The sequence below is a fragment of the Oryza sativa genome, chromosome 4, assembly GCF_034140825.1.
Source record: "Oryza sativa Japonica Group chromosome 4, ASM3414082v1".
Taxonomy (NCBI): Eukaryota; Viridiplantae; Streptophyta; class Magnoliopsida; order Poales; family Poaceae; genus Oryza; species Oryza sativa.
In genome coordinates this window covers 26,074,493-26,085,872 of record NC_089038.1, presented here as the reverse complement: position 1 = coordinate 26,085,872, position 11,380 = coordinate 26,074,493, and the positions used below count along the sequence as shown (strand labels likewise).

Here is an 11,380-nt window from a genome sequence, read left to right as displayed (position 1 = left end):
CCTTGCCGTTATCCCTGGCGGGGACGTATGACTTAGGAGATGGGGTCTTCATGGCGCCGAGGAGAACTTTGCAGCTCGAGAGATCGTGATTCTTTGTCTTGTGGATAGGACAATAGATATCCCGAGTTGGAGAAATACGCTGAATTCCACGTTCTTTGCAGGCGCGAATTTCAGCACGGACATCGATGAATACCCAGCAATCTTGAAGGGTATGTTTCTTGGTTTTGTAGATAGGACACCAAGACCTGATAGCTTCGGGAGTCATCTTTGCCGGTCCGTGTATTTTGTCGGAGGGACAAGACTTGGCCGCATCAGAATCCTTCCCGAGTTTGAATGTAGTCGGTAATCCGTTCTCCGTTTCAATGGGTGGGTTTTTCGACATGGAACCGTCTTGGTTCGTAGCCACTGCGTTCTCGTTTTCAGTCATTGGAGGACCGGTTGAGATCGGCATCGTGGTGTAAACCGGGAAGACGATTTCGCCGACTTGAGTCCATACCAGCATTGTTGAAGTCGAGAGTGTTTGGCTGGAGCGGGTGTTGACGTTGTTGTAGACGAAGCTTGATGGCATAGTAGTAGAACCTTGAGTACCAAGTCCCCCTACCTAGCGCGCCACTGTCGATGGGTGATACCCGTAGACCGGATATAGAGTGTATAGGGGTACGCTGGTACAAGGATCTACGTAGTACGACATCAAGCAATCAAAAGACAGGAATTATACTGGTTCAGGCCCCTTAACAGGTAATAGCCCTAATCCAGTTGATATGGGATTATATAGCGGAAAACACAGGTTACAAAGGAAAAGATGGAACTTGTCAGATCCGGCGAGATTGTAGTCGAGTTGATTCGACTAGCTCTCGACGACTTGGCTCCTCGCAGGCTCCGGCTTCATAGACTGTGTGGGTTGTGTTGGCTCTGAGATTCGATCCCCTATGCCCTCTCCGGGGGATCCCTTTTATACCATAGGTCTGATGCTCTCCGAGTAGGACTCGAACACACCAGACCTAGCACGATACGTAGGTAACCCAGTCCTTGTCCGAGAAGGACTCTTTCCGTCTGTTGATTTCGTGAAAAGTTTCCTTAGATTATGAAGGAAATGTCCGCGTACGCGTGGGCATGCCACGTCGATACGTAACGTATATCGAAGGGTAGAGGGTATGCCAGACCCGTAACCTCGACAACAATGATCTAGGCTCGCGAGCCAAAACAAGTGGCTCGCGAGCTAGCTCAGCTCGGCTTATTTCAGCAACGAGCTGAAAAGGAGGCTTCTTGGGCTTGGCTCGTTTGGCTTACGAGCAGAGCCAAGCCAACCAAGCTCGAGCCAAGCCCGAGCTTTTTTTCCACCCCTAGCGGCGATGCGCCAATAAGGAGAAGTTAGAGTCACTGCTCTATCAGAGAATACCAGCAGTTGGTGCCTGGAGAGGAGAAATAGGCCCGTCAAGGTTGGTGCGTGGAGAGAGAGGAGGAAAATGTTATGGTCAATGACATGTGGGCCATGCAATTACTATTATTTTTTCACTGGCTAGATATGTACGTCAGCCTCATGTATATCAAAACTACTCAGGTTTGAATTGAGGGGTAAATTGAACGGTTTTAGAAGTTGAGAGATGTCTAAAAATCTGGTTTTGAAATTTGAGGGTGCATTTTAAATCAACGCAATAGCTGAGGGGGCGAAATAGACTTATTCCTAATTCAAACCAGCAAATCAGACAATAGCAATCAGTGCAGCCACCTACCTGCCCGCGCCGCACCCTGGCCCTCTTGGTCTTCAATTCTTGGTTAGCAACGGTCAGATTCCTCACCGAATCCGCACTATCCGCCACTACCAAAACTAATTTATAAAATACTTTCTCGAAATCCCCGGAAAAAAATTCAAAATCGAGCCACTCCATCGAATCCTTCCACCCGGCTGCTCCCGTCCTCCCGCATCTTCGCCTCCATGGGCTGCTTCCTCGCCTGCTTCGGCGACCGCCGCCGCCGGCGGCAGCCGCGGAGGCAGTCTCCGGCGAGGTCCCCGCCGCCGCGGCCGGACCATGTGAGATTCTGGTCTCGGGTGCTCGCCCCTGTGGTAGGGCGCTCGGGTGGGTGATGGTGATTCCGTGAGTTCCTGATGGGTTTCGGATTTGCCCCGCAGGTTGCTCTGCTCGGCAAGGCGTTGACGGCGGTGGATGTGGAGGCGAAGGAGGAGGTGGAACCGCCGCCACTGTTGCAGGAGGCGAAGGATGTGTTGCTGGCACCGCCGCCCATGCCGGTGGAGGCTGCGGAGGAGGTGGTCACTGGCGCAAGGCCCGGAAAGGAGCTGAGGTGCGTGTAGCCTCCACTGTGGTCGTCTTTGCGTGCCTGTGAATTTTCGCTGTTGCTCTCGAATGCTTATGCGAATGCGTGAGAATGGCTGGTAGGGAGAGAATTGCAGCTCGGGTGTTTGCTGAAACGCCTCAGAGAAGCAGCACCGTAGTATTGACTGACATGGATATGAACATGTCCTAATGCTCGGCAGCCTGCTTATAACTGTTAATTGCCTAATTCCCAAATGCCATATACGTTTAGTTCCGTATTTCTATGGCTGTACCTTCACCTTGTATTCGATGTTGTATTTCTTACTGTTAATCTGTTTGCAGTGAGCAGAAGGCATCGCCAGCAAGCTCTTTGCTGCCGGAGAAGCAAGTAACACCGCCACTCTCCCCGGTGGCACACTCACCACCTTTGGCGGAAGCAGTTGTTTGCACTCCTGATCCAGAACTCAGGTAGGTTAACGAAATGATTAGTGTATGAATGATTCGGCTTGTGTGCCTGTTAACATGCCGTCTTTCTTGATGCATAGGGAGGTGGGCGGACAAGAGAGCCGCAGCAGTGGCAAGAAGAAAGTAACGTTCGACATGAATGTTACGGCATATGAAAACACTGCACCGGCTGACCAAGAGGAGGAACCACCAGAGCCTGTCAGTATGGTAGAAAATGAAGATGGAAAACACATGCAAAAGGATGTGCTGCTCCCGGAGAATCACCGTTACCGGAATTGCTCAGACAGCGAAGAAGAAGAAGATGAGTATGGTGAGGACGACAACTACGGTGATGATAGTGATGAGGAGGAGGAGGATTTTGTAGACTGCAAGATTGATTTAGTAGACAAGGATGAACTGTACACTGAAGATATCAAGCAGGAGTCCCATGAGTCTCTTTTCTCATTGCAAATGTACAAAGATCAGCAGAATGACAATGAAGTCAGCAGCCCTGCACCTAAGAGCAGTAGTACCTCTGTAGAGGAACAAAGCCCTCTAATTCAGAGAAACAATCATCGCGACAGAGGCCAGTATGTCCGTCCTGTGCTGAATCCGGTTCAGAATATGTCACAGTGGAAGGAAGTAAAAGCCCAAGCAGCACCAGCTAAAAAGTCGAATAAGGAGAATGTAAATTCAGTGCCAAAGGTAGGTGCAACCCCTGAAAATTCTATCAAGAAGGAAGTTTCTGTGGATGCGAGCCTCTCTACTTGGTTGGTTTCTTCAGATAACTCAACAGTAGACAAGGTGCAAAGTGGATCTCCTTGTTCCATTTCAACTGTAAACCGAGATGAAAGGCCTGTCCTGGGTGCTTTGACGGTCGATGACCTTAAGCAATCATCAGCTACATCATCTCCACGAAGGTCTCCCAGCCATAACCGTGAAGAGGCGATCTTGGGTACGGTGGGAAGTTACTGGAGTAGCACCAAGCAAGACAATGCACACTGTTCTTCAAGATCAGATTCAGGAACCAATGGAATCCCCAATACGACAAGCAAATACAGAGAGGTGCATTCAACACTCAAGTCATATGTTTCTTCAGATTTTTGAATGATGTACTGATGCTTCAGTGGGTTGCTGCAGGACAAAAGGGTAAACTGGCACTCAACTCCCTTCAATGTCAGGCTGGATAGAGCACTGAAGAAATCCTCTGCATGAGCTTGTTTCTCTTCATTTAAGCGTTTGAAAATTTTCAAGTGTGCCAAGTCCTTGTTTGTTGTCCACCTTGTAAGAATGTGTAAGATTTAGAGTGTGAAGCCAATTTCATTTCATGTACATGAAGGTGCAGAAGTTCTTCTGGATTTTGGACCTGCTTGCGTGCTTGCAAATAATTGTGAAAAGATGCTACTCGCCGGTTATTGCCCATCTTTCCATGTTCATGCATTTCTGCAAAGCCCACTGCAATCCTGAGTCTATGGTTACACTGACTGTTCTTTCGATTCGGATTCATCATATCCTCACGCTGTCACGCCTTACCCTGCAAGTTGGCTTATTTACTTGACCACTTCCACATACATTTGTGATTTGTTTGGCCCTCCTGGCTCCTGTTCATATCATGGTAGACTGAAGTACTGAACGTTAGTGGTAAATTGATACAGTAGCTCGTAAATTTCAGCAAGTTCACGTCGTCCAGATCATTTTTTTATTTTGACTTTGCTATACATTTGCTGATAAATTTTCTCCTAAAAATTTATCAAATATAAATATAGTTTAATTGTAGTGTAATTATATCTAAGTTGTATATAATTACAATGTTACTTGCATGTAACTTTTACATAATTTCTAGCCACAATATTTGTTTCAAGATTCATGCAAACAGTGAAGGAAATAATCATATCGTGCATATGTGTGAGGGCATTTCGTCCTGAGACGTCTGCTTCTTAGAAATTTCGTGTTACTGCGAGATTTTTAAAGTTACATATAAATTATATTGTAATTATTATAATATAATTACACTATGACTATCCATATCAATTTTGCTATACATTTATCGACAAATTTTCGCATAAAGAATTGACAGGTGTAAATACAGTGTATTTACATCGTAACTTACATGTAACTTTTAAAAATCTTACCATAACATGCTATTTTCACGAAGCGGAAATCATGGGACCAAATCCCTTTACTTGTGCGTTGTGATTTTCTTCTTCTCCATTTGCACGAATCTTAAAGCAAATCTAACGGTTTTCAAAATTACATGAAAGTTACACATCGGTTACAGTGTAGTTACATATAAGCTAGAATTTAATTACACTACTATTGTACTATATTTACATTTGATAAACTTTTAGAAGAAAATATATCGGCAAATGTATAGATATTCCCATCTATATTTATATCTGTTAGTAGTTTCTTTTAAGAGAATTTGTCGAGGAATATATAGGTAGTTTTTTTTTTCCCTTTGAGAGGAACTTTGGAGAAGATGTACATATATGTCACGACCACGGTCCACGGGTACTGCTGACGGCCCAAAGTGTTGGCCCGGCCCATCTCTGCTCGCTTGCGACGCCAGAGCCCACCGATTGCCTCACGGGCTCACGCCCGTCCTGCTCACGCGGCAGAGGGAGGCGAATTCGCAATCGGAATTTGGATTGGAAGCAGGCGACAACAAATCGAGGGGGACAGGGGCGTAGATAATTTCGAACCGAAAAAAGGAGAAAAAGACGGGAAAAAAAAAACAGACGAACCAGCGAGAGAGAGATGCAACGAGCTTGAGGCGATCTCGACCGCCACCATCCATCCATCCTCCGCGAGACCGCGACCCGCCGTCGCCTCCAGATCGTGCTCCGCCCAGGTACGCGGTTTCATTTTTTTTTTAAATATATTTTCTTCGGTTAGTTGTTGCGGCCTCGCTGGGATTTGGGGATTTTCGGCCCAATCTCGCTTGTGGCAGTCCCCTCCCGCCGCAGCGGCGGTTCTCGATAGGCGGAGGCCCCTCCCCTGATCTCGCGTGGAGCGGAAGGGAGATCCATGATCCATCTAGGGTGATTTGTTTTTACTGGTAGTTTTGATCTGTTGTTCCAAGAACGATTTTGTTCTTTGCTGTGTGCAATCAAATACGTATCTCAGTATTTAATAAGACACCCAAATCCATCATATCACTTGTGTGGATTTAATCGATTTAGTTCTAATAGCAGCTTATTTCCCCAAATTTTTGGTTCACGCCCCACTTTAAGACTTCTCCTAAGAGATGGGGTGCAGTACAAGATTGTTAATTCGATGTTAGAACAGCCATTTACATTTCTTCTATTGATTTTCAGATGGGTGAAATATTGATGATGTATTTGTATTTTAGAGGGGGGTATCATTACCCTGCCATTTTGTAGCTGGAGTTATGATTTTTCTCTCTGTCGAGTTGAACCAATTTTAGTTCTTTAACAGTAGTAGTAGGTCATAGGTACTGATTTCCTTATAATTTACAAAGACAAAATATCTCATCTTTAGACCCCCATTTGTTGCAAGTTCATATATTCTGTTTTGAATCAACTCTAGCAAGCGGTGGATTTCACGATAAGTAGAAAGTACTGATTATTATTTGCACTTGAATAATTATATCTGGAAGCTAGAATTGAGTATTCAAGGAAGCATGCTCTTTGAAGAAAGTATTCACTTGATCCAGTCCAGTTTGTTGTTTACTTCTACATTTCTTTCTTTGGCAATATATTTGGGAGCAGCTTGTGAATCCAGTGAAAATGGTCCAGACCATCATTGTTACTTACACTTCATGACCTCGTTCCTTCACCAACCAGATTAAGGATTCCAGCATCCACCTCCATGTTGGCCATCATCTTGTGGGTTCTGGTGCCAAGCACCTGCTGCATGTTACTACAGAAACAGTTCCCCTTTTCTTTTCTTTTTTACTGCAGACCAAATTTTCCTGCTAAGTTTATTTGTTCTTTCTAAAACAAATCTTACTTACTGGTTCTTGTTGTAAGGCAGCTCTTTTCATAACATCTCTGTATCTTGTAGGAAGTGTTGGAGAATTTTAATCATAAATTGACATGTAAAGGAGAGGAGGCAAGCTATCTGTAACTGAAATAGTTTCGGTGGGATACCATGGTTGACATAAACCCTGATCACATCTTTGAGGTTCCGGACACCCCTGACCGAATACAGCAGTCAACATGCCCTGTATCTAGCCCAGCTGCTAGGAGAGGTATTGCAAAAGCAGCTGGAACTCCATTACCATCGCGAAGAATTAAATTTAAGATCACAAATAACTCCATCCAGGGTCAATCAAGTAGAGGCAATGCAAGTAGTGTGTCGCCTGCACCTTTAGATGCTGGCGATATTTTTAAACAAGCCGAGTTGGCACGATTGCTGCCAGTGGCAGAAGATCCTGAAGCAAGATCATCCTTGCTAAAATCAGGTCGGACGATAGAGACATCTGTTGAGAATGAAAAGGTGCCAAAAAAATCTGGTTTGGATCAGAGCATGAATATTTCAAACAATATAAATTGCAGGGGCTCTGGAGAAAGGGACCGTAGTTGCCAAATCAGAAAAGGGGATATTAGTGCACGGGATGCCAATAGCTGCAATGCTGACTTTCTCTGTTTAGGATCAGGTCTTCCTACTACTACGGTGGGAAAACCACGAAACAGAATGGGGACTATCACCTTTAAGAAGCCGAAGGAAGTAGTAGGTGCTAATGTCTGTTCAGTATCGAGTCCTAGAGAGGGCAAAGGGGAAGAGATCACTGACAAGGGCACAACAGGAATTTCAAGCTCTACACCAAGCATTGTTCCTCAAAGGCATGTGGGCCAAAGAAAGCTGGTGCGGAATGGTTGTATTTCTCCCTCCAACATAGCCAAAAGAAGTCTGAAGGTTGATGAAAAGCGAGAAATATGCTCTACAAGTGGACTCTTACACTATCCAGATACTCAGGTTGATGCTTCTGGGAAGGGAAATGTGATAGATCTTACTGATAGTTCACCTATAATAAGAAGGCAGGGAAACACTGCAACTGACATGGAAAAAAGGTCAGGGAGAAAGTCGGCAATAGGCAGAGCTGGGGAGACGGTAATTCCACTGGCTGCAAATCAAGTGAACAGTATTTTTTCTGAAGGTAACAAGAATAAAGGAAAAGAAATTTCCCATGATGTCGTGGGTGCTAAGCAGTCTGGAGAGGCTTATATGAGGAGGTATGTCCTGTCTCTTTTTTCCTATGGGCATTGTCAGTTCATTTCATTTATATCTAGGATGTATCAATATGAGTACAAGATATGGAGGAAATGTTTTTGTTTAAAAGAACTGTGAATTTGCGATAAGGTAAATTCTGGCTTTTAGGGTAGTAATTTTATTGGTTGAATTTAAGTTTACAAAATTCTTGTGCATGTGGTTACAATTTGTGAACTTTTGAAAATTGTAAGCAGGAGATGCTAATTCTTTTTACAAATCTTTTTTTTTCAGCAAAATAACCTTCCTTTAAAATCATACAGTATGACTAAACTAGTTTTGCTCCATTGTTGGACTTACAAAAATGCATGATTAATTTGTTGCTATGTTTAGATTATTGCATGTCTAGAACCTTTACCTGCACTTTCACTATTGTTAGGGTTTGTCCAAGATCCATGGGAGATTCTTCTTCCGTTGCAAACAATGATCACACCGGTATAGGTTCTGAGCAAGGTTGGAGAACAACGCACAATAATACTAGTAATATACCCATGCCACTATCAGGTAAGATGACCAATAGTTGTGGAAGAGAATCTGGATCTTCTGAACAGTCTAATCTGGATCGAGCATCTGCAGCAGGAGACAGCAATAACTCAATTGAGGGAGGAGACAACAATAACTCAATTGGTGGAGCAAAAACATTGCAGACTGCTAGTTTTGTTAATAGAACAATAAGGATCAGTAGCAGAAAGAGGAAGCGCATCGCAAGTTCTTACCATCCTGGTGAAAGCTCTAGCTCTGTTGATGTTGATCAACCTAGAGTTGCATCATCAGACTCAACAGCTGCTAGAAATCATACCACTCACCGTCATCATATTCCTGTAGTAGATATTGATGACATATGCTCTCCTGAAGTAAGGCCTAGTTTGAGTGGGATTGGTAGCAGCAATCGGACCTCAGTGGATCCCAACATAAGAGAACAGTTGGAGTCTGATGAGTTATTGGCTCGCCAACTTCAGGAGCAGCTTTACAATGAAACTCCTCATGTTGTTCCCACAGAAGAGGTGTAATTCCTGACTCTCTCTCTCTCTCTCTCAAAATACTTTTGCGAGCTGTACAATGATATTTTATTTTAATAAAGCAGATTGATGCGATCATAGCAATGTCACTTCAACATGAAGATAATGCGCAGCCGACATCTAGAACTGCGAGGCGGTTCCAAAGCACTACAGTAAGAGCACCTTGCTGTTCATCTTTACTTTCTCCATATCCACAGCGTGCCTGTGTGAATGAGGGTCGGGTCTCATAGTTGTTGCTCCATTCGTCAGTAGTATGCCATCCACACATCTGTTAGCTTTCTATAGCACACACTGCTGTTGTCTTTACTATGTGAGATCACAGTTGCCGAAAATGAAATTACAGGAATCCTTCAGTTTGCACAAGTTATGACAGTTCATGCTGCCCATAACAAACCAGCCTTTTCTTGTGGTTGATCCAAATGATGGGCTTTGTTTTATGACAGAGTTCCTTGAATGTGTTGTTTAACAATACACTAATCTGTTGACATTGACATGTTTTCTCTTTTCCTTGTTCCTTTTTGTTAGAGAGGTCCAAGGGTATTGCGTTCAACTGTTCCTCAGCATGCTAATAGGGTTCGATATGACTCAAACAACAGAAGAATAATTTACCAGGTATGCTACCCTAATAACTTTGGGAGTGGTATTTCTTTCTCTTGCCTGTAACAATATTATTGCCTATAAAACTTGATACTACTTCTGAACAGGAAAAATCTTTTGGTTTAAAAAGTCAACTGTCATTTATCTTGCTTTGCTTCCATGTCATGTGCATTACAGTATAAACTAAATTCTAGTTCTTAACCTATTGTAAAATGTGCCAAATAGCTTAAGGACGCTATGAAGTTTGTTCTATGTTTTTTTTTATTTGTGACATACACTGAAATTTGGAAGGGCAAATATTTAGGTTTTTTATATGTCCTTCTATAGCCAATAAAGCGTTTATTTTATGGCTCAAAACTGACACTGATTTCAACCGTCGTTTTGTACTTTAGCTCTGTTTGAGCTTTTCAGTAGATTCAATAAATTTCATATTTTATCAAACTGGTTGATTTCATCTCTTTGTAGTATTTGATCCCCTCATGCATTTCCTGTCCTTTACAAAGGAAACAAGATCCCCTTTTGTGTTACCTAACGGTTGGGTTGTGTGTATGATTGAGAGGCTGCCCCTTATACATTGTTGTGTAGTAGATTACTTCAGATTAAGTAAAGCCTTTCATCACATTTACAGTTGGTGGTTCTTTTATTGAAATGATTCCGAAAGATAATTAACAGCTTCTAGCCAACATTTTTGCAGAGAGCTCTTTCCAGATACCCTGCTGCACATATTCAACCTAATATTGATCTGTAAGTGACTTTCTCCTGTTGTTACTTCCATTGCTTTACCTGCTGTGCTTTTCACCGAATATCATAGCTGGTTCATATAAGTTGTCATCCAACTTGAATATTTCTTTGATAATCTTTATTTACTTGTTTTGCTGGGTGACTTTCTTCTATGCCTGTGAAAAGTAATAGTGCTAGTATACAGTAATGATAGGGAAGTATATACCGTGATACCATTTTGCTGATATTAACGAGTTTTATTTGATTGGAAAATTTGATATTTTTTTTAACTAAAGGAAGTTTCCTTGCAGAAATGATTATGATGCACTGCTTGCATTAGATGAAAATAACCACCAGCATGCTGGTGCTTCAGAAAGCCAGATCAATAATTTGCCTCAGTCAGTAATCCAGGTAAAATATTTGAGTAGGATTCACAACATATTGCTTTTTTACTGTTTGTTTGCTTTGAAAGTCCTAACTAGTATGGGTTTTCTGCTTTGAACAGTCAAATATTGAAGAGCCGTGTGCAGTTTGCCTTGATAATCCCTCTATTGGTGATACGATCCGCCGCTTGCCATGCTTTCACATGTTCCATAAAGAAGTATGCAGTGTGATTGTTATATATCATTGATATTTGCTGAATCCTGTTGCATTTCTTTCTTCTTTTTTTTTTGAGAGTGAATCCTGTTGCATTTCTGATGTCATCTGTTTGCACTCTGCAGTGCATAGACGAATGGCTAAGAAGGAAGAAACTATGTCCAGTTTGCAAGTCTGGGATCACATAAAGGTGACAATTCGGTTCCATGAATATTCTGCCCTTAGACTCAAGAAAACAGAAGGAAGTCGCCTGCAACAGTGGTTGCGTTTCTATCTTTAGACGACAGTGGTATCGGCGGGAGGTTGCGCAATCTTGTAGAGCCTTGTTCTAATTGCCTTCGGTGCTAATTCTCTGTTTTGTGGGTTTAGGCACGATATTTTGTATATCCATGTGTTTTATTCATCAACTGGCATAAAAGGTCATTATCGATTGATTGCTTATCAGCCAATGAGATATGCTGTCATTGCAAGACATGACGAAAATGTGCGTTGTCCATC

At 42.9% G+C, this 11,380-nt stretch overlaps 2 protein-coding genes across 7 annotated transcripts; both read left to right on the top strand.

The window, feature by feature from the left end:
* Positions 1 to 1,871: 1,871 nt before the first annotated feature.
* On the top strand, positions 1,872 to 4,137 carry LOC4336380 (uncharacterized). Its single transcript, XM_015778975.3, has 5 exons — positions 1,872 to 2,032; positions 2,132 to 2,301; positions 2,616 to 2,741; positions 2,819 to 3,782; positions 3,858 to 4,137. The coding sequence occupies exons 1-5, from the start codon at positions 1,937 to 1,939 to the stop codon at positions 3,930 to 3,932; spliced, it is 1,431 nt and encodes a 476-aa protein (XP_015634461.1). The 5' UTR covers positions 1,872 to 1,936; the 3' UTR covers positions 3,933 to 4,137.
* Positions 4,138 to 5,415: 1,278 nt separating this feature from the next.
* On the top strand, positions 5,416 to 11,356 carry LOC4336379 (uncharacterized). 6 transcript variants are annotated; one of them, XM_015781158.2, is made up of 10 exons: positions 5,416 to 5,568; positions 6,744 to 7,915; positions 8,329 to 8,453; positions 8,529 to 8,953; positions 9,034 to 9,120; positions 9,494 to 9,580; positions 10,260 to 10,309; positions 10,597 to 10,696; positions 10,791 to 10,886; positions 11,008 to 11,356. In XM_015781158.2, the coding sequence occupies exons 2-10, from the start codon at positions 6,831 to 6,833 to the stop codon at positions 11,068 to 11,070; spliced, it is 2,118 nt and encodes a 705-aa protein (XP_015636644.1). In that variant the 5' UTR covers positions 5,416 to 5,568; positions 6,744 to 6,830; the 3' UTR covers positions 11,071 to 11,356. The 6 variants fall into 6 exon arrangements, with proteins under 6 accessions (XP_015636644.1, XP_015636643.1, XP_015636642.1 ...); XM_015781157.2 differs by having other exon boundaries at positions 8,526 to 8,953; XM_015781156.3 differs by adding an exon at positions 6,449 to 6,565 and having other exon boundaries at positions 8,329 to 8,953.
* Positions 11,357 to 11,380: the final 24 nt, after the last annotated feature.